Below are 23,155 nucleotides of genomic sequence, written 5' to 3'. Positions count from 1 at the left end.
TCAATCTGATACAACAAGCAATACAACAGATTTTTCTTATTCACTAAAAATATTCAATTCACCCTAACTCTCAAATCTCATTTGCACTTACACAGTAAAACACGGCGCATGATAATTGTTCGTGAGACATCAGACATCCGTGATGCATCATATTTGAATCTGTATGCACATACAAATGATGTTCGATAGCTAACAGCAGAGAGAAAAATGTTAATTTCTTTGGTAAGGAAAAAGTCACACAGATTTAGAATGTTTAAGGTGAGTAAATAATCATTTTTGGCTGAACTATCCCTTTAAAGATCCATTTTGCATCTTAAATGAGCTTTAAATAACTTTTAAAGCATTAAATATTATTTCTCACCAGAAACATTTGCAGCTCTCAGGTTAACACCCTCGACGCTGCACTGAAGTGGTTACACTTTAGTGCGTTTTAGCACAAAACACTTTCAGCGCCCTCACGCAGGGTGTATGAGGGAAGTGACATTTGAGACGCTTTTTAGAGCCAAAACTGAGAGCGGGACGCACACAGTGAGGGGCGTTTAGAGACTAAAACCACTCTGAAGGAGGAGCCGAAGACACTTTCTCTCTAGCTCTGATAGACATTATAGCAGCGGGCTAGATGAGACTGACCTTCAGTATACACCAGGCCAGATGTCTTTGTGGATGGATCCCCAGCTGCTTGATATAAAGAGAGTTTTAAGTTATTGCCTGCTGTACAGTCGACTTAGGACGCGAGGCGTCATGAGACAAAGCCAAGGCTGAGCTTCAGTTTTATTGTGCTGCTTGTAATGCTTACTGCTTTTATAACTTCTGCCATAAGCTCTTTTATTTGAAAACTTCATGGCAAGTGGGTTTATAAACATCTCTCTGGTTTATTTTCCATCCCGGGGATTCTGTCAGCTAACCTCAAAATGTAAAGTACGATGAGTTAGCGTGATGTGCTCTTTGCCAGACGTGTTGCATAAGAAACCCATTGAATAAATGATGCATTATCATGAGAAATCCCTCAGACCACATTTTTGGACTAACAGGTCTGAGTATACATTAACAAAAAGAAAAACACCCTCATATTTCTTCTGTTTTCCGAGGATAACATGATACGCTGACACGCATGAGCTCTACACAATCTACGGTACTAAAGATAAACGATCCCCCTAAAAGCTCCACAGAACATTCATCCACTCTGAAAAAGACCCCGACTTCCAGAGAGGAGAAGTTAGAAGTGGAAAGAGAGTGCTTAAATTGAAAGAGAAGCAGAGGGGGGAGCCCGAAGAAGAATGAGCGAATGAGATGAAAGAGTAGACAGAAGGACGCAGAGCTGAACTAATGCCGTGTTTGATCCCTTTCTCCGGTGGGCGGCTGCCAGGCCTCAGCTGCAGGTATCAGAATTCAAGAGATGCAGGTTTATGAAGCCTCCGTTTAAGTGTACACCATTAGAGAGAAAACAAAGACGAGAGCTCTGAAAGTACATCATGAGGAAAACTGTGGCTGATGGATATGATGACAGACAACAAAATGATACTGGATTTCAATATTTTCTGTAGAAAATGTAAGTGGTGCTTGACGGCACTCATTGCTAGTATCAGCGGTAAATTGACAAAAACTAAATTGTTATTTGTAAAAATAAAATTAAATGCAATTTTAGTAAAAAAAAAACAAATCTAGGTGTCAATAATAATAATAAATCAATAATATTCAATATTAGTTATTTAGTCAATTTTTCAAAATTAAACATTGTATAATTTTAAAAGATATTTGTCATAAGCTTTTAAGAAAACAAAAAATGATTCAAAAAGTAATATTGGTTAGCGTGTTGTGAGAGGTTACTATGTGATCGCTAAGCTTTTAATAGTGTTTTTAGCACATTGCTATGAGGTTGGAAGGGTATTCTGGATGGTTGTCCACAAGTCCTCTAAGGGTAGCCTACGTTTACATTACAACGATGTATTAAAAACAGAAAAAGTTTTTCCTTTGATTTTTCTCGTAAAGAGGGTGCCATTGTCAAAACGATCCCCGTTCACATGTAAAAATGACTGAAAATGCTGTACTATACATGCCATGGCCAGTAGTTGGTGATGTCACTTTGTAAAGAAACACTTACGCGCCTACAGACTGAACAAGTAAATAGAGGGTATGCACGTGACGTCACCGTCGACCGTTATGACTGCGGTCACGCCCGCTGAGTGGCAAAAGACTGAGCGGCAGCGTTGGTTTTCAGCGTGAATGTCGCGAAAAACACACAAAACACATCCAAAACGGGAAAGAGCTTTGTGATTGACTGTACAAATAGCTTTGACACAAAACCTGAGGTATATATTTAAAAACTGCCGAAAGCTACAGAAAAAAAGCAAATGGATCACTGCAATTCACAGAAACAGCTCGGACTCCAGCAGAGAAACATGGATTTGCAGTGTCAAATTGTTGGATTTTGAGGTAAAATCATACCTTATATATTGTATTGTTATATATTATGTTGACAACTCATCAATTAAATATTTTCCATCTTATATTCTGCATAATTGGGTGTTTTTCAATAAACAACACTGACAAAAACTATACTATAAAACTATATATGTTTTAGGGCAGGACAATATGACGATATAACATTGATATAAGTGATTACGTGGATTTAAACCTACCTATATTGTAGTTATATAAAATATTCACAGGCAGATTTTCTTTATGTATTTCCCCGCCGTCGAAATCAGGCACATATAAATGTCAGGAAACACGACTCCTGGCTGCATGTCAATATCCATGGATTAGGTTTATTTGACAAGTTGTAAGGAACACATTCAATTCCAACCTTTAGTGTAATTCGTTAGTTTTACTCGCGTTTTCGCAGTTTCCCATATTAAATCCAGTCACGCAGCAGGTTCTTTTGCCACTCAGTCCAGCTGAGGGAGCGGCGCTTTCAGGCGGGAAAGTGACATCGATGCATACCATCTATACCGAAGTCCCTTTAAAGGATTAGTCCACTTTTAAATAAACTTTTCCTGATAATTTACTCACTCCCATGTCATCCAAGATGTCCATGTCTTTCTTTCTTTAGTCGAAAAGAAATTAAAGTTTTTGATGAAAACATTCCAGGATTCCAGTAGACTTCAATGGGCACCAAACAGTTGAAGGTCAAAATTAGTTTCACTGCAGCTTCAAATTGTTCAACACGATCCCAGATGAGAAATAAGGGTCTTATCTAGTGAAACCATCACTCATTTTCTGAAAAAAAAAATTGAAAATTATATAAGTTTTAATCCATAAATGCTAATCTTGAACTAGCTCTCTTCTTCTTCTCTATTTGAATTCCGGCAGTGTAGACACTGCTAAGCGTAATACTGCCCTACACAGGTCAAAGTTTGAACTAATATTTATATGCAATATGCTAGTTCAATAGTATATAACAATTAGTTCAAACTTTGACCTGTGGAGGGCAGTAATACACTTAGCAGTGTCTACACTGCCGGAATTCAAATAGAGAAGAAGAAGAAGAGAGCTAGTTCAAGATGAGCATTTATGGTTAAAACTTTTATAATTTTCTTTTTTTTTTTCAGAAAATGAACGTTGGTTTCACTAGATAAGACCCTTATTTCTCATCTGGGATCGTGTTGAACAATTTGAAGCTGCAGTGAAACTAATTTTGACTTTCAACTGTTTGGTGCCCATTCAAGTCTACTATATGGAAAAAAATCCTGGAATGTTTTCATCAAAAACTTTAATTTCTTTTCGACTGAAGAAAGAAAGACATGGACATCTTGGATGACATGGGGCTGAGTAAATTATCAGGAAAAGTTTATTTAAAAGTGGACTAATCCTTTAAGCGTTCTTCTATAGTCTTTGGTAATACGCATGTGCATGATGTCACTGTTTTCTACAGAAATGCAAATTTGTGATTACACGGTACTTTGAAATCCCTTTTCAAAAGTTTGTGTTTTCATCCCCCAAAATGCTGTTGTCATGTAAATGAACAGCCAAACGCATAAAAATCTTATGTTTTTAGTTGAAAATGGTGTCAAGTAAACGGCCCCCAGGGTTTCCCAAACTTGGGTTAGGGAAGCATTAGGGAAGTGAGGGGGTTGTTGAATTGACAGAAAGCTAACAATCTCTCGCAAAAAATAAATAAACGATTTTAAAATGAAAAGGTTTAGAAATATTTTGTTTACCTCCATGTCATGTTACCAATTAACCAACATTAAAGAACCATGAACATCCAAATGTGTAATTGAAATATTAAATTAAAATCTCAGGGGGTACTTCAAGTGAATATTTTAGTGAAAGGGGTTCAGGCGACAAAAAAGTTGAATAATTCTTGCTTGAAGAAATTCTGGTAACTAGAAATGGCTTGAGGATTAGAAAAAAGATAGCACACCTTACAAGCTGCCTAATTTGAAGTATCCTTCATGTTTGTAGAAAAAATGTGTGTCTAGTTACATGCTGAAGTTTAATAAAAATTAGCTACATGTTTAAATCCCTAAAACCCTAAGTATAAGCAATAATAAGTCTTAGCGCCCACTAAATATTGATTATATTCTCTCCATTCCTTTATTCTACAGTCTAGCAGTTCACACACATTTAATATACTCTTTATTTTCACGGACTGCATTAAAACTGTACTATGCAGAATCTTGCAAAGTATTTTGTTTATTTGAGATGGTAAAAGCTCAGACCGTTGGGAAGACTGTGTGATCCCTTTAGATAAAGGGGAACAAACAAGAAAAAGCAACGTGAGAATGCTATAATCGTCCCCCCAATAACGTAAGCTGATTTAGAGGCTCTTCTTTCCACATCTGACCCTCCTCCTCATCACCATCAACCCTCTCCAGCACTTTGCAGCACAGATTACAAGGTTTCAGAGAATCAATCAAGAATCGGTCTCTGTGTCTTTCATGAGTATGCACATTATGCACAAACAAGACATCAAATCAGCAGAACCACCATCATTACTGCAAACTGAGCGCTTGTACAAGCCTCCTGTTACTGTCACAATGCTGCAGCATTTCTGAATTGTTTAAATGTAACCCGTCTGGCTGTCTTTCTCTTTATTAGTGGTGTTTCCTAAACCAAGTACCACTATACTTTTGAACAACTTGCTTGATAGCTTTTTGATGAGAGCTGTGTTTTAACTTTCCCTGGCATTTCCTAGATTTACACCCCAGAAAGAGAGATAATTTTCAAAAGCCCAGGCAATGACCAAGAACATCCTAACAACCGAACAGTGGCATGCTAAAAATAACTCAGAACACCACATAGCAACCCCCCCACAACAAGCTACCATTGTGGCGCAGACTTTTGCCTGTCATGTACTGTGCCACTCATTTTCTAAAGAAAATATAAAGTACCAATGTGTATTTCTTTTTATTTATCCAGTATCCTCCTATGGACAATAGGGCAAAAACTGGGAATGTTGACAACCGGGTCTTAAGACAGTGCTACAGTGAGACAGAAAGAACAGCTGATCATCCTTGCAGTGCCAAACCACATGTAACCATATGTCCTCCCTTTGCAAGTGCTTTGGTGGAAGAGTGATTTAACATCTCATGTCAAGAACTGGCAAATCTGGTGCAGTCATATATTTAATTTAAAGGTGCCCTAGAATTAAAAATTGAATTTATCTTGGCATAGTTAAATAACAAGAGTTCAGTACATGGAAATGACATACAGTGAGTCTCAAACTCCATTGTTTCCTCCTTCTTATATAAATCTCATTTGTTTAAAAGACCTCTGAAGAACAGGCGAATCTCAACATAACACCGACTGTTACGTAACAGTCGGGGTGTATGCCCCCAATATTTGCATATGCCAGCCCATGATCGAGGCATTACACAAGGGCAGAATGTCTGGATCTGCACAGCTGAATCATCAGACTAGGTAAGCAAGCAAGGACAACAGCGAAAAATGGCAGATGGAGCAATAATACATGATATTTTTAGTGATATTTGTAAATTGTCTTTCTAAATGTTTTGTTAGCATGATGCTAATGTACTGTTAAATGTGGTTAAAGTTACCATCGTTTCTTACTGTATTCACGGAGACAAGAGAGTCGTCGTTATTTTCATTATTAAACACTTGCAGTCTGTATAATTCATAAACACAACTTCATTCTTTATAAATCTCTCCAACAGTGTAGCATTAGCCGTTAGCCACGGAGCACAGCCTCAAATTCATTCAGAATCAATGTAAACAATATAACAGTATAAAATACTCACATAATCCGACGCATGCATGCCGCATGCATGACGAACACTTTGTAAAGATCCATTTTGAGGGTTATATTAGCTGTGTGAACTTTGTTTATGCACTGTTCAAGGCAAGCGCGAGCTCCGTGGGCGTGGAGCACGAGAATTAATGGGCCTGTAGCCCTGAATCGGCTCATTTATAATGATGCCCCAAATTAGGCAGTTAAAAAATGAATTAAAAAAAAATCTATGGGGTATTTTGAGCTGAAACTTCACAGACACATTCAGGGGACACCTTAGACTTATATTACATCTTTTTAAAAAAAGTTCTAGGGCACCTTTAACCAAAAAACGCTACGGACTGCAGACACAATTTTTACATATTTTCTTCCTATAAACCATTAAGGGAACTTACCTGGAAAAACAACAACATTACAACTATGGATTTCAAAAGAATAAAATAATTGTCAGATTTGATCATTAGAACATTTTTTTCTTTTAGTTTTTTACACTATTTTTATACCCCAGCAACTTCTTGTGGACCCCTGCTCTATGGTATAGCCTACTCATTAGGCCCAGCTGAGATGTGGCACAGCCATAAAACATTAGTTCTGGGCCCTGTAAATTTAATCAACAGTCCTGGCAGCAAATGGTTTCTGAGAAACATGCCAGCTCATGCAGACCTTCAAAACTGATGAGAAGAAACACTCCAACCCTCTAAAGGGCAGAGAATGCATTACAAAGAGATGGAGGACAAAGACAAAATATTAAAAACAAAACAAAAAAAAAAAAACATTTTCTGAATCATAATGGCATTTCTGGGCACCCACAGCAGAACTAATATGACAAAAGACTTTTGAAAACATTGATGAGAATGTCAGTTATTCCACAAATTCTTTGTGCAGGACGTGAAATAAAGAAGCATTCTCAAAATGAGAATAACATAAATAATGGTTTCCAAATCCAACAGGCATTTTAATCTCAACTCACGTGTCTACTGAAGAATTCATCCACTTCTTCTTGGAGTTTTTTCTGGCACTCTGGATGGATCGCTAACAGGTAGCACACGAAAGCTAGCGTGTTGCTGCTCGTCTCATAGCCGGCCAACAGGAAGATGAAGGCCTGACCGATTATCTCATCCTCTGTCATCATTCTCTTCTGCTGGACGCGCTTGGTGGACTCGTTTCCAGGACCGCCTTCTTGTCCATCGTCCATCCCCTGTTCGGTGCAAGTCTGCTCATCGGCGTCGTTGACCACATCAAAGTGCTCCAAAGACAAATGATTGTTGCTGGCCCTGACGTCCAGCATCAGCTGCAGGAAGTCTCGCCGTCGCTGTAGACAACAAACAGATCATAAGCTTGTTTATGTGGTTGATACTGAGGATGCCTCATTAATTCATTTGTTCATGGCCATACCTGTTCTGGTGGAAGATCATCCCTCTGTTTAATCATCTTTTGGATACATTTGATAAAAAAGTTATTCATCTCATCCCTCGTTTTATTGGGAAGTAGGGCAGCAAGTGGCTGAAGGAGATATGGAAATGCCACTACAGCAAAACCAGGAAGAAAAAAAAAGGACAGTCAGAAAAATGTACTTTTTCCTCTTACTCAGATAATAAATATGCTAATCACAATATCAGTATAATGTATAAAGTTTCATATTAGCATCTGTCTGAAGCACTTTCCAAGCTGTCCAAGACAGAAATAAATGCTGCCCTGCATGGTGCTTTAGATGTGATGGTTGAACGTACAAACTAATATCATGAAGGGTCTGAAGAAGTTAAAAGCGAAGAATTTGGAAGCATGGTGCACAAAGGGGTCATCTGGATTGTTCTGAGAGTCCACCTGCGTACCAAACGCAACACTGGCAATTACATCCATTGTGAAGCAGCCGAAACACCTGCAAAACAGACATGTATTACATTATTAAAAGCTCATCGCAATGTCTAAAAATAACAATAAGGTGTGCTCACACACATATACAGAACTCAAAGAAACTCATACTTGTGGATGTTGAAGCTGTTACCAGACTCGGCGTGGCTCTTCAGGTTTCTCAGTAACGTTTCTGTGGCCGTGTTGATGAGGGGAACCATCTGCAAAGCGAATATTGTGCCCATACAGATATTAGCATCAGTAAACACCACAAACAAGTGCAAAGGAGTTAGTTTTCAACTAAAAACGTATGATTTTTTATGCATTTTGGCCATTCATTTACATGACAACAGTGTTTTTGGGGGCCTGAAAACGCAAAAACTTGAAAACGGTTTTCAAAATGCAAGTTTTTGAAAATGATACTGCTATTGTCTTCATGTAAACTACTAGAATGGGAATTTGCGAAAACGGTGCGTATTATGTCTTCAGTCAATAGGTGTGTAGTGTTTCTTTACACAGTGACATGGCCAACTATTGGCCTGGCATGCATAATACAGTGTTTTTAGTCATTTTAGCACATAAGTGTGATCGGTTTGACAATGCCGTCGTCTGTATGTGAAAAATGCGAAGATTTTTTTTCCATTTTTAGTACATCGTCGTTGTATAAATGTACCCTTAGATTAAAGCAAATTAAATAATAATTATATAAATTATATCTAAATATAGCCCTTCTATAAAATCAAAAAAAAAAAAAAAATATATTGAAAATGGTTTGTGCATACATATTTGATCAGATATTAAGCTGTAGACTCTGCTGACGGTATAATACTTTTCTCCCCACATCTGTCATTAAAAGCACATGGGAAATAGCAACGAGGTGAATCCATTAACGGTTTTTTGATTCCAGAGAGCATGACTAATGGGAAAAGGGCTCAATTTTACGATCTTAAGAAACAACTGATTAATCTTTTGTGAAAAGTGCCATGCTACTCTTATCAGAATTCACACACTTTTTAGTTAACAACTTGTTTCTAGTCATTTGTGAGTTACTAAATGAGAATTTGCTAAATTCAAATGCAGAATAATCACTAATGAATGATTCTGAACAATCTGTGAATTGTTTCAACTGAGTAATTCAAAAGAACTGACTCAAAAGAGCTGATTCGCTTGGCTTGTTTAGTTTGGTCTATTCATTCATGAGCAGAGGACCAGAAATGACACAAAGGGCTCGAGACAGATTAAGCTACTCTAGATGCACCATTCTTGAAACTGCACTTCTTCACACCTGCAATCTCTTTCTCTGTATCTCGGTGAGATGAGAGGTTGTCCACTCTCAGTGTTCAAGGCTATGGCTTTCCTTCCTGACACCCATGACTGCAGACGTGATAAGCCAACAGCTCATACGAGCCCTATTGATCCTGTCTGCTCAGGAGAAGAGAGCACGAGAAAGAGAGACAGGACTAGTCTGTATAAGAAGATAGAAGGAGGGAAAGAAAGATATCGGAAGGAACAGAAGCATGAGAAAGAAAAAACTGCTATATACAGTGTTCTGTTTGTTCTCTCCATAACATTATACCTCACAATGAAGCTAGCGATATCAATTCAGCATCCAATTACTCAACCAAACCCGATTACAGTGTTGTTTTCTCATCAATTCTGTCTTTTAGTTACCCTGTTAATAGACTACTTTGACTTCACCAGCATGAATTTCCATGCTAGTATAGACATGCTAGGGCAGGTCATACAGGTGAATTATCTGAATATAGCTAGTAAAGCTAATCTAAATGTTTTTTTGTTTAGTTTTTTTCCAGTGAAACTAGTAGAACAAGGTAGTTTTGTTGGTTAAACAAGCATTAGAGCATCTTATGCTAGAAACCAGCAATCAAAACAATCGATTCCAATAGTTTGATGTTAACATATTGCTAAGCTAACATTACGCAAGCATAAAAATAAATAAAGCACAAAAATATTGGGTAAAATAGCAAATTTTTAAATCTTTGCTGGCTGAAAAAGCAAGCTTAATCATCTTAAGGTGATAACTGTTTTGTAACATGATAGGTTTCAAGCCAGTTAGGTGGTTTGATAATGGGACTACCAGCTAGTAGGGATGTGCAACGATTAATCACGATTAATCGTTTGCAAAATAAAAGTCTGTTTACGTAATATGTGTGTTCTGTGTATAATAATTATGTTTATATAAATACAGACACATACATATATACGTATATATTTAAGAAAAAATGTTAGATTGATATATAAAATATTTATATGTAATATAAAATATATATAAATATATATATTTATTTGAACATGCATATATTTCTTAAATTTATACATGTATGTTTGTGTATTTATATATATTTATATATACAATTATTATACACAGAACACACATATTGCGTAAACACAGACTTTTATTTTGCAAACGATTAATCGCGATTAATCGTTGCACATCCCTACCAGTTAGTCTTTTTTTTTTAAAGAAATTAATATTTATATTCTGCAAGGATGCATCAAATTGATCATAAGTGACAGTTTTACATTGTTACGAAAAAATATTAGGCAGCACAACCATTTTTAATACCGTTTTCAACATTGATAATATTAAGAAATGTTTCTTGTGCACAAAATTAGCATATTAGCATGATTTCTGAAGGATCATGTAACACTGAAGATTGGAGTATTGATGTTGAAAATTCAGTTTTGCCATCATGGAATATTAAATATTAAAATAGAAAATAGTTATTCTAAAATGTAATAATATTTCACACTATTACTGCTTTAATGTTTTTGATCAAATAAATGCAGCCTTGAGCACTGAGAGGCTTATTTCAAAATTATTTGAATGGTCATGTACATGTGATGCTGTCAAAAAGATTTCCAAATTTGTGTAACAGTTTTCACTTCAAGACCACACACAATCCCTTGAAATGCTGTCTATACGGGCAGCTCACTATTAAGCCTCGAAACAGATCTTAAATGACTCGCATTCTTGATTTTCCCATATATTTGGGATTTCCAGCATTTTGGATGCATTTCATTTTTAGACTACAAAACATTCAGTTTCTTTAAGTCCCGCAAATGCAACTAAATTGTGTCTATATAGACTAACCAAAGGCTTTGTTATTCAACACATTTAGTATTCACCAGTGGTCAAGTTATCTGTTTTACTGGAACAAATTTAATCTCTGTGAAGCCTTACTTGGTGGTAAATAAGATGAATAGGTGTGTGTGCGTGCATGCATGTGTGTGTTTGTTGATGCATATTGACTCCGTGCAGGCAGGCAGATGAAGACGACTGGAAAGGCTGATGGAGAACGACAGGAGCGGTGTCTACTGTCTTATTCTACCGCTACACCACAGCTAATGAAAATCAATACAGGCAGCAAGTGCATGCCTACATTTGTGCACACACACACTCACAACTTGGGGCTCAGTTGTACATTAAACATTCAGGAAAGCTGAATTTTGATCCCAATTTTATTCCACATTCACATAAAATGCTCTGCCAGATGCAGCTAATATTTAACAGTGGAAGGTCTTGATACTGTGGGTTTTAAAATGCAAACATTATGGCTCTGTTTACTGTAATTAAGTTAATGGACATGCTTTAAGACGGAGCTCTGAGACTTGGATTAGAGCGAACTGTAAAGACGTTTACGAGCTCATTAGAAGTTTCTTTGCCCCTGTGCAGTATTTCTCTCTCTCACTGTGATAGGTAGAGAGGACAGAGAATGATGTGTGCGGATTTCTCCTGAATGATGTCACACAATGCTGAATTTAGCTTGGGTGAATGTCACTCCACTGATATGCGTATCTGTGTGTACATGGATCACTGTTTCTCCTCTCACAGCAGTATACACACCTCTGACATTCCCGACGGACATGTTTACCATTTCAGCTGGAGAAGGGAAATGACATCACTAATGGATACTGGTTTAGTTGTGGCTAAATATATCAACAGCACCTTAACATTTTCTTTTCAAACAATGCAATATGCCTGCAACATTCCATTTTAATGAAATATTGTTAATAAAATCTTTTGGTACCCACTACACAACCAGTAAAAATCTGAGACACACATGAATTTATGTTTCTCATAAATTTAAAATCTGTTGACCAAAGGCAAATGTTTGAATTTAAAACTTTTAAACAGAACATTTTAATGATAATTGTTATTTATGATACCTCATGCAGTTAGTTGAGAGAAGCCCAGAGTGTGCAGAGCTGTGATCAAGACAAAGTCTTGATTTATTTTGATAATTTTTTGATCACCAAATCCCAGATAGCACAGGTACGTCTCTAAGATGTCTGCTAATGAGCGCTTAAACTGGAAAAAATCTGTTGTGTAACAAACATCTGATAAACGCAGTTTTGCATATGTTCTATATCTTAAAAATCTTAAAGGATTAGTTCACTTTCAAATTAAAATTTCCTGATAATTTACTCACCCCCATGTCATCCAAGATGTTCATGTCTTTCTTTCTTCAGTTGAAAAGAAATGAAGGTTTTTGATGAAAACATTTCAGGATTTTTCTCCATATATTGGACTTCACTAAACGGTTGAAGGTCAAAATTACAGTTTCATTGCAGCTTCAAAGCATTCTATGTGATCCCAGACGAGAAATAAGGGTCTTATCTAGAGAAACCATCACTCATTTTCTAACATTTTTTTTTTAATTTTATTCATTTTAACCATAAATGCTCATTTTGAACTAGCTCTCTTCTTCTTCTTCTTCTCTATTTGAGTTCCGGCAGTGTAGACACTGCTAAGTGTATTACTGCCCTCCACATGTCAAAGTTTGAACTAATTGTTATATACAATACGCTAGTGCAAGTATATAACAGTTAGTTCAAACTTTAACCTGTGGAGGGCAGTAATACACTTATCAGTGTCTACACTGCTGGAATTCAAATAGAGAAGAAGAAGAGAGCTAGTTCAAGATGAGCATTTATGGTTAAAATGTATATAATTTTACATTTTTTTTAGAAAATGAGCGATGGTTTCTCTACGTAAGACCCTTATTCCTCATCTGGGATCGTGCAGAACACTTTGAAGCTGCACTGAAACTGTAATTTTGACCTTCAACCATTTGGAGGCCATTGAAGTCCACTATAAGGAGAATAATCCTGGAATGTTTTCATCAAAATCCTTCATTTCGACTGAAGAGAGAAGGACATGGACATCTTGGATGACATGGGGGTGAGTAAATTATCAGGAAATTTTCATTTGAAAGTGAACTAATCCTTTAAAGACATTTTCTAAATGTCTATTTTACATTTGACAGGAAACATCTAAGAGATATATTACAGATGAGCAAACACTAAAAAATACATGTTGCAGAAGTAAATGCAGACATCAAGTAGACATTTCCGGGATGTGTGCTATTAGGGATATATAGTTTTGATGACTTTTACTATTAGGATATTCTAATATGTGTAAAATTGTCAAATGAGAAAATAAGTGTGTCTAAACAAGTGTAGTCTGATTCATTAGCAAATTACTGTTTTGAGCCATTCATATTAGTCAGATGTTTTATATAGTAGGCCTACTTGCGAGCTCAAGCTCTGGGTCAGAAAGATTTGTTTTTTAATACATTTATATTTTTTATTTAGCAAGAATGCATTAAATTGACATTAAAGACATCCATAATGTTACAAATGATTTCAATGAAAAAATGTATCACCATTTTACACCAATATATTAAGCAGCACAACTATTTTCATCATTGATACTAATAAGAAATGTCACCAAATAAGCACACATTAGACTGATTTCTGAAGTATCATGTGACACTGATGACTCAAGTAATGGCTGCTTTACCAGCTTTTATTTTAAATTGTAATAATATTTCACAATATTATTGTTTTGATTGTGTTTAGGTGAGCCCAGTGGCCTGTTGCACAAAGCTGGTTTCAGTTAAGGTAAGTTTGAGATTAGTTTGAGCAAACCGGAGTTGACAGAGAACGTCGTTAGACTGCTGAACCTGATCTAAACCAGATTGGATTTATCTGGATTTGTCAACTCTATCATACTCTGAAACACAGAGTTTGTTCAGCTAGCTTCATGCAACAGGCCACTGGTGGGTACTTCTTTTCAAAAATATAAAAAATTTTATTGACCCCAAACTTTTGAACGGTAATGTATATACATACAGAAAATGTCTTGTGGATACCAAAAGAAACACCGTTGAATTTCATTGCAGAAAAAAGTATTTTGGCCTTGACTACACATATATCCCAAAAGTTGATTATTTCTTTATTAGGAGATGAAATCATCTGAAATTCTTGGCAAGGCTAAAAGGAGACAAAAAAACTTACAGGGTCAGTTTCCAAGACGCAGATTACTCACAACCCAAGATGTTTTCAGTGGAGAAATCAACACTGACAACATAATTTAAACAAGGACTCGTTTAATCTGTGACTTTTTAATCCTATTCAATCATTCTGCTCGTAAATGAATAAGCAGTCACATGGGACACAGGGAACGACTGAGAATCGATCCTGTTCTATGACGTAAGATGTGATGACTGCGCTTCAAAACACGTTACCAAGAGGACGAACAGCAATTAACTGCTGTCATCCAAGATCTCCCGATCACAACACAACTGTCATATGTCTTAGCCAATCGTACATTTTCAGCAGACAACTTCATGTTGTGTTCTTGATCTCAGTGATGTCATGTGAATTAAATCGACTTTGCTTTTCTCCTCTCTAAGAGCAAATTGCTAAACTCATTTTTCAGGGTTTGAGACCTCATCTTTCTCTCATCTGTCTGTTCCTCTTTCCTTCCTATTCACTTTCTTCTGTCTTTCTCTCTTGTATTTCATCAGAAAAGAATGCAGGGATGTAAAGTGCAGGGCTGTTGAAGAGAAAACGCTGCTTTGTTCTCTAACATGTGAAGTGAGATACAAAAAAGACGAATGTCAAAATCTCTTAGCTCTCAGTTCCTATCTTTCACTGTGGGAAAACTGATAGTCTAGTATCATCGAGCTGCTTCACCTAAATGTTCAAAAAGGTAATGACAACACATTAGCAAATAGGCTCCAACAAAATTACACATTGTGAAAGCAGCTTGATACGGTCTCCATTAACAACAAATCTCCAGTGACACAGAATAGGATAAGAGACAGAGAAAACACACAGGCTTGTTAAGACTCTCAGATGAGGATTCAAAAGGATATTTTACCACCAGGGTTCACTGCCTTCTCTGACTTTTAGGAAGAAGGTGTTCTGAACTATGTGAAATAGATTTACTATGATTTTTCAACATGTTCCTTGATCAAAATATCAACCATTAGATTTTAAAAATAGGGAAAGTGCTGAACAACATTCAACTATCATAGTTAGGAACATGTCGGAACACAGACATATATTTCTGAGCTCGTCTCACACTCCCAATGCCATGTAAGCTTCAAACTACATATGAATACACGTTTATATGTGATTTTGTGAACTTATCTGCACATCTTATGACAAACATTTAAATCTTATGCAACTTTTACAAACTATTTTAATGGCTGTTATGGAAATATGATATCCTCTACAGGTCTGAGATTTTGTTCCAGCCTGCTCCCATAGAGCTGCACTTGATTTATAAACTCAAAGCTATAAAATGTGATTGCATAATAAGAACAATTGGTTTTTCGAACAGCTTTAAAGTTTGTGTAGCACATTTAGGTTAAAAAAAAAAAAAAAAAAAAAAAAAAAAAGCTCACCTCTTTCATCTTGGCAGCACTGAAGGTCGGTGTGAGGATGCTGCGCACTCGTTTCCATTGTTCGTCCTTCAGCATGATCAGACTGTCGCTCATGGGTTTAGTGAGGCCCTTGGTTGCCTGCATCAAAAACATAGCTGAGGTTTCTACACTTCAAATGTTTCAAAAAAGGACATGTTTATACAAGTACTAGATTAGGACTAAACCTAAATCATTCCAGCGGTTTGTCATTTAAATGCACCCAGTATTGTGTAGTAGGCTATAACTATGAAATCAGTAGCAGAAGAAATTATAAGGCCGAAAACATCTATGTGCAAACACTAGGTTACACAAGAACTGCACCTATGTGACCTTCCCAGCAAACACCTAGAACGCTCCCCTAACGTTAGCTTTTGGTTCCTGTTTGATTTTTTTTTTTGAGAACCAAATAATAACGTTCTAGGAACGTTCTTTTTAGGAATTATTTTATTCAACCATAAAATAACGTTCCCAGAACATTGCAGGGAGGAAGCGTAGTGTGAAAAGAACGGAAATTCGTGGGTTTGTTTCTATCTTCATTTACTGCTTGTCTCTGATCTGCACACATGCACTTATCCAGTCGTCCACAGAAATACGTGCACTTGTGTAATTTAAAAATTACCGGTCATTTCGTTTTACTGGCTGACTTGTTTATCGATCTGTTTATTGAATAATTACTTAGTAATATAGATGTGAGAGTAAATGTGATTTTGACAGATTTGACAACCTTATTGAAGAGAACATGATGTTAATCGAGAAGTTTTTGTTTATGGACCAAAAGAAGCATGTCTCACTAAACTGTACAGTACAATTCAGTGGTAAGAAATAAATGTACTGATATCCTACATTAAGTTAAATAATTGTTTATTGATTTCTTAATGTGAATAAATTTCATATTTTAAAACAAATAGATTGTGTTGAATTCATTCTTATTTGGTGCTGAAGAAATGTAAAATATGCTGTGAAATAATCCTAGCCCATTAATGGACAAATTTAATCTTATTTAATCTTCCATATGATGGTTGTGCTCAGATTACTTTTATTAGTTTTTAAGAAAACTTTCCTGGCTAACCAAAAACAGACCTTAAAAAAGAACGTTCTGGGAACCAAAACAAACTAAAAACTAAAGTTCTGTTTCCATTAAGAAAACTTTCCTGTCTAACCAAAAACAAACCTTGAAAAAAGAACATTCTGGGAACCAAAAAAGAACGTTCTGGGAACCAAAGACTAACATTAGAATAACGTTAGGAGAAAGTAAGAATAACATTATAGGAACGTTAAAATAACATGAGAATAACGTTAGTGGAATGTCAGAATAACATTAGACTAACATTAGAATAACGTTAGAATAACGTTAGAGTAATGTTAGAGTAATGTTAAAACAATGTTAGGGGAACATTAGAATAACATTCTACAAACCAAAAACTCCTATAACGTTATTCTAACTTTCTCCTAACATTATGCTAACATTCCCCTAACATTAGTCTTAGGTTCCCAGAAGGTTAGTCTTTGGTTCCCAGAATGTTAGTCTTTGGTTCCCAGAAAAATTCAGGTTTGGTTCCCAGAACATTCTTTTTTAAGGTTTGTTTTTGGATAGCCAGGAAAGTTTCTTTATTGGAAATGGAACGTTAGTTTTTGGTTTGTAGAACGTAATTCTAACGTTCCCTTAATGTTATTTTAACATTCCTCTAACGTTATTTTAATGTTAGTCTAATGTTATTCTAACATTCCCCTAACGTTATTCTCACGTTATTTTAACGTTCCTATAACGTTATTCTAACATTCCTATAACGTTATTCTAACTTTCTCCTAACGTTATTCTAACATTAGTCTTTGGTTCCCAGAACGTTTGTTTTTGGTTCCCAGAACATTCTTTTTTTAAGGTTTGTTTTTGGTTAGCCTGTAAAGTATTCTTATAGGAAATAGAACGTTAGTTTTTGGTTTGTAGAACGTTATTCTAATGTCCCCTAATGTTATTTTAACATTCTTCTAATGTTATTTTAATGTTAGTCTAATGTTATTCTAACGTTCCCCTAACGTTATTCTCACATTATTTTAACGTTTCTATAACGTTATTCTAACTTTCTCCTAACGTTATTCTAACATTAGTCTTTGGTTCCCAGAACGTTAGTTTTTGGTTACCAGAATGTTCTGTTTTTAAGGTTTGTTTTTGGTTAGCCTGTAAAGTGTTCTTATCAGAAATGGAACGTTAGTTTTTGGTTTGTTTTGTTTCCCAGAACGTTCATTTTTAAGGTTTGTTTTTGGTCAGCCAGGAAAGTTTTCTTAACGGAAATAGAACATTAGCTTTTGGTTTGTGGAACGTTATGTTAACGTTCCCCTAATGTTGTTTTAACGTTCCTCTAACGTTATTCTTATGATAGTCTAATTTTATTCTAATGTTCCCCTAACGTTATTTTCACGTTAATGTTCCTATAATGTTATTCTAACTTTCTCCTAACAGTATGCTAACGTTCCCCTAACATTAGTCTTAGGTTCCCAGAAGGTTAGTCTTTGGTTCCCAGAATGTTAATTTTTTATTTAAGGTTTGTTTTTGGTTAGCCAGGAAAGTTTTCTTAATGGAAATAGGACGTTAACGTTAAAATAACGTGAGAATAACGTTAGGGGAAAGTTAGAATAATATTAAACTAACATTAGAATAACATTAGAGGAACGTTAAAACAACGTTAGGGGAACATTATAATAATGTATTACAAACCAAAAACTAACGTTCTATTTCCATTAAGAAAACTTTCCTGGCTAACCAAAAACAAACCTTAAAAAAGAACATTCTGGGAACCAAAACAAACCAAAAACTAACGTTCCATTTCTGATAAGAAAACTTTGTCCCTTCCAATTATTTGTAATGACATGAACATATTATAACATAATACAGTCAAATGAGAAACACTTTACAACACAGGTACACATTTATTAATATATATTATCACTGCAGTTCTGCAGCTGGATACTATTGCATTCAAGGACCTTTCACACCAAGAATGATAAATATAACATTTAATAATCATTATAATTCTATGAGAATAGTGAAGTCCACACCACAACTATAATGATAACGCAGAGGAACAATATTGCTGAAATCACTTTCAGAACATTTTTTTTTCCAGCTGATGAAGGATAAAAACATTGACTGCCAATCAGAAACCATCCTTCTTTAAAGCGCTTGAGCATTTAAAATGGCAGATGAGACAACTGCAGCACATGCTACATGTGTATAAACAAATCGATATCATGCATTGATGTGGAGTTATTATTATAGTCATAATAGTTCTCGTTCTTTGTTTAATGGACCTTTACCATTGTTTGGTGAAGTTTTGCAGTCAGTATATTGCATTCTCAGGATTTACCACTTAACATTTGCGTAAAGGACATTTTAGGCTTAATAGACAGACCACAGCAAAGTATAAAGACCTTTCTCAGACTCTAAACACAAGTCTCAGATTCAATAAAACTACTGTTGTACACTGATTTGGCTATGTATAGGTTGTTGGCCTGAAAGGTAGTGCTGTAACTAAGGCCAGGTGGCAGAGCTTTGTACTGGGCCAACCTTGAGTTTGTGTGTCCATGTGTGTGTTTGGAGGTACATATTTGTGCTAACGGTTTTTTGGTGCCATGGCAATCTACTTTATGAGTTTTCTCCCACTGTTGGGTGTAGATGTGCTTTACGTTTTACATCCATGCACACAAACATGTCAAGAGGTAGTTGATAAGCCCCAGTGATGCACATGGCCTCAGTTTTGATCTGGCCCTGCCATAATCGTTTACCCAGCAGGCTCAGCTCCAGCAGCAAGGCAATCTCTTGACCTTTGACTCTGCTTTGATACATAAGTCATGTGATCATTAGTTTTTGACCTCCATGGACTGACTGAGTTCAAAGCTCTGAAGCCTTTTTGGCAATACACAAAATACACACCTACATATCAATCCCATCGACTGCAGGAAAGGTGCAAGTAATGCATCAAACTGGCCCTGTCATTGATTTAGCTGATTTTAGAATTTATGGGAGATGCTGTGTGTATCTGTGATTGTAAATGATCATGTTGTGGACAAACAATCGCTTAGTTATGTCATGATATTACTCAGGAATTGATGAGTTTTGTATTGTATAGTTCTAAACACATTAATGATAAAGTCTTATTTACAAGTAGAAAACTCTGACTTCTAGATGATACATGAGCTGTGAATGATGTTAATGTGAAACTTGACAGCAAACAAGTCTGTGGATGAGTAATGGATGAGTTATTTTAATTTTCCAAGCTATTTCTAGAATATTAAGTCGCTATGCATGAATTAGCTTATATTATACAAATGTAGATGTAATCACTCATCTTTTACAGTTTGATTTATACTAAATAAATGTTAGATACCATGCATAAAAAGTGTAGAAATAAAAATGATATAAATTAATTTTTTAAAATATTTTATTAAATTATAATTTAATAAAATGATAGAAAACTTCTGTTTTGCTTTCCTGAACCATTTAGCATTACATGCTAATGCCTGCTATAATGCGACAATTGTTGCATTGCGAAATGCCCATTTCAGAATGTATGTGTGAATCAAGCTTGCAAAGTTAAAGGCAAATGCGAATTCATGTACTTGTGAACCCTGCAAAAAATCATATTTTTAGGGGCCAAGCCCCGAAGGGACTGTAGCCCCTATTGTAATTGTACGTTTTCTCTTTTATTATTATTCTTCCTCCCGAATGGGAGTCTATGGCAGCCCTATCAAGGGAACATGAGAAAATGATGAAATTTGGCACAGTTGTAGAGATGCTCATGAATAGTTATTGGACCAAATTTGGAGTATGTAGAACCAACCCTATAGCGCCACCACCAGTTCAAAAATGCACTATTCTAAAGGTTATAACTTTTGAACCATTTGCTCTAGAAAAATGTAATTTAGTACATCTGATTCATCTCGTTATGCTGATGCTACTCAACATCTTACGTTAAGTCTCCGCCTATTACAGTAGCGGCCATTTTGAAAAGTACAGTATTCCGTTTTTTCGCTACTCCTCCTTCAAATTCTGTCCAATTTTGTCCAAACTTTGATCAGATGATCTTTGGACTGAGCCGCACAGAAATGACTGAACAGATTTTTTTTATTCATTTTTGTTCAAAAGTTATGATGTCACGAAGTTAACGAGGTCGACCCGAAATTAGTATAGAGGCTGTATCTCGGCCAAACTTTGAGCAATCGAAACAAAAATTGGTACGCTTCATCAGGACCATGGTCTGAGGGTCTATGCCAAACTTAGGAACAGCGCCACCTACAGGTCATGAGATATGAAAAATGGCTATTTTGGCCAATAACTTTTGAACAGTTTGTCAGAAAATCAAGATCTTGGTGTCTATGGATTCTTGGATCATGCCGAATCCGACGATACCGATTCTGTCAATATTGGATGAATCACGTGTCCACCATTTTGAATTTTGTCATAAATTGCAATATCTTTTAAACAATTTGACATATCTTCACAAAAATTGGTACGCATTACCTTTAGAAGGTCCTGAAGGTACCTGAGAAGTTTCAGCACAGCGCCACCTACTGTTCCACAGATGTAATGATTATTGCAAAAACGCTTATAACTTTTGAAAACACTTTCCAAAATGTATATGCTTTATGTCATTTTATTCCCTGGCTTATGCCGATTCCGACAATGTATCATTTGTCATTTTCCTTAAATGTACCTGTCTGCCATATTGAAGTAAATGAAAAACATTTTTTTCGCTGCTACTCCTACAAATTTTGGTCAATTTTGTCCAAAATCAGCACAGATAATCTTTGGACCGAGCCGCACAGAAATGACTGAACTGATTTTTAATATTCGCTACCATTCCCGAGATATTCGTCTCTGAATGTGACCTTGCTTGTGTTTGTTGTCTTATGCTAGTTAGCTTAGCATGCTAATTGCTTAGCATGCTATTCAGTTGTCATTCTCTTTAATGTGGCTCTTCAGTTATCAAGTTAACCATGAGCTTCATTAGCATTAAGTTAGCTTAGCATGCTAATATGGTTAGCATGCTAAGTAATGCTTTTTTTGTGAATTCTTTGTTACACTAAAAGTTCTTTTCCACAGCCTGTTGAATGTGCATCCTCAAGTAGCTCAATGTGTAAAGCCAGTACCTGAAGAGCCCTGTACATAACAATAGTGGGTTCGAATCCCAGGTGGAGTGGTTTTATGAAATAGTGTGTTTTGATTCCTTTACTGCCTCTTGGATTAGAAATAAATGCTTTTTGTTTCATGCTGTGTTCATTTTCATCCAAGCTTATGTACATTCTGAGTTCATTTTCGCTCGTAATTCTGAACCAGCTGTTTCATGTTTGTTCATTTTCTGCTGTTTTTCCTCTTCCTGCTCCGTATTGCGCTACAGCATGATGAGCTGCAGAATGATCTAAAGTAGTTATCAAATATAACATTCAGTGCAGTTTTATAAAAATTCTTCATTTTGAGTTCATTTTCACATGAACTAATGAACTTCGGCAGGTGTGCCAACATTCACCTGCACAGTGGTGCAATGAGATGAGAAATGGACATTGGACCCGGAGGTCGTGGGTTCGAATCCCGTGTGGGGTGCCTTTATGCAATTGTGTGTAATGAGTCATTTTGATACCTTTTTATCCAAATAAGCATTGTATAATCTTTATTCCTCTTGAATGAGATACAAGTGTTTTTAGTTCATTCCGTGTTCATTCTCTGAACTTCTATTGATTTTCATTTCATTTCCACCTGTCCTTCTGAACCAGCTGTTTTGCATGTACATTCAATTTCTGCTGTTTTTGCTCTTCCTGCTCCGTATTGCGCTACTGCCACTTCTGGGGCTTGGCCCCGAATTGCTGCTTGCAGCTATATTTAATGAGTATTTATGTCTTATTAAAATATCCTTAAAATATATAGAAGCAACACTTCATAAGATATTAAGACGTTTAGACAATATCTCTTTGTCAATATCTTGTTTCCCCCACTTGTCACACGTTTTTAATTTAAACAATTTAAACAAAAGTAAAAAAAAAAATCTGCCAGTGCAAAAAGACAAAATACAATTATATCAGTGTAATTTTATATGCTATTATAGTATTTAATAATATTTTGAATTAGCTTTTTTATATATATATATTTTCATTTTAGTTTAAGTTTTATATATATATATATATATATATATATATATATATATATATATATATATTATTTTGAATTAGCTTTTTTATATATATATATATATATATATATATATATATATATATATATATATATATATATATATATATATACACACACATATATTTATTTATTTATTTATATATTTGGAAATGAGATCATTTTTAGTTTTAGTAATTTTAGTATCTCAAATTATTT

At 35.6% G+C, this 23,155-nt stretch overlaps 1 protein-coding gene across 3 annotated transcripts in view; it reads right to left on the bottom strand.

Moving 5' to 3' along the window:
- Positions 1 to 23,155, bottom strand: part of tbxas1 (thromboxane A synthase 1 (platelet)) — a 96,481-nt gene that overhangs the window by 22,952 nt on the left and 50,374 nt on the right. For all 3 annotated transcript variants that reach the window (XM_048168034.1, XM_048168036.1, XM_048168035.1), the window contains 5 exons: positions 15,763 to 15,879; positions 8,177 to 8,265; positions 7,924 to 8,072; positions 7,589 to 7,719; positions 7,164 to 7,505 (listed from right to left, as the gene is read on the bottom strand). In XM_048168034.1, the coding sequence (XP_048023991.1) occupies positions 7,164 to 7,505; positions 7,589 to 7,719; positions 7,924 to 8,072; positions 8,177 to 8,265; positions 15,763 to 15,879 (828 nt within the window). The remainder of the gene's footprint in view (positions 1 to 7,163; positions 7,506 to 7,588; positions 7,720 to 7,923; positions 8,073 to 8,176; positions 8,266 to 15,762; positions 15,880 to 23,155) is intronic.

This window comes from Megalobrama amblycephala, linkage group LG19 (genome assembly GCF_018812025.1).
Source record: "Megalobrama amblycephala isolate DHTTF-2021 linkage group LG19, ASM1881202v1, whole genome shotgun sequence".
Lineage (NCBI taxonomy): Eukaryota > Metazoa > Chordata > Actinopteri > Cypriniformes > Xenocyprididae > Megalobrama > Megalobrama amblycephala.
The sequence above is the reverse complement of the archived record's forward strand: the minus strand, read 5'-3'. Positions and strand labels throughout refer to the sequence as shown.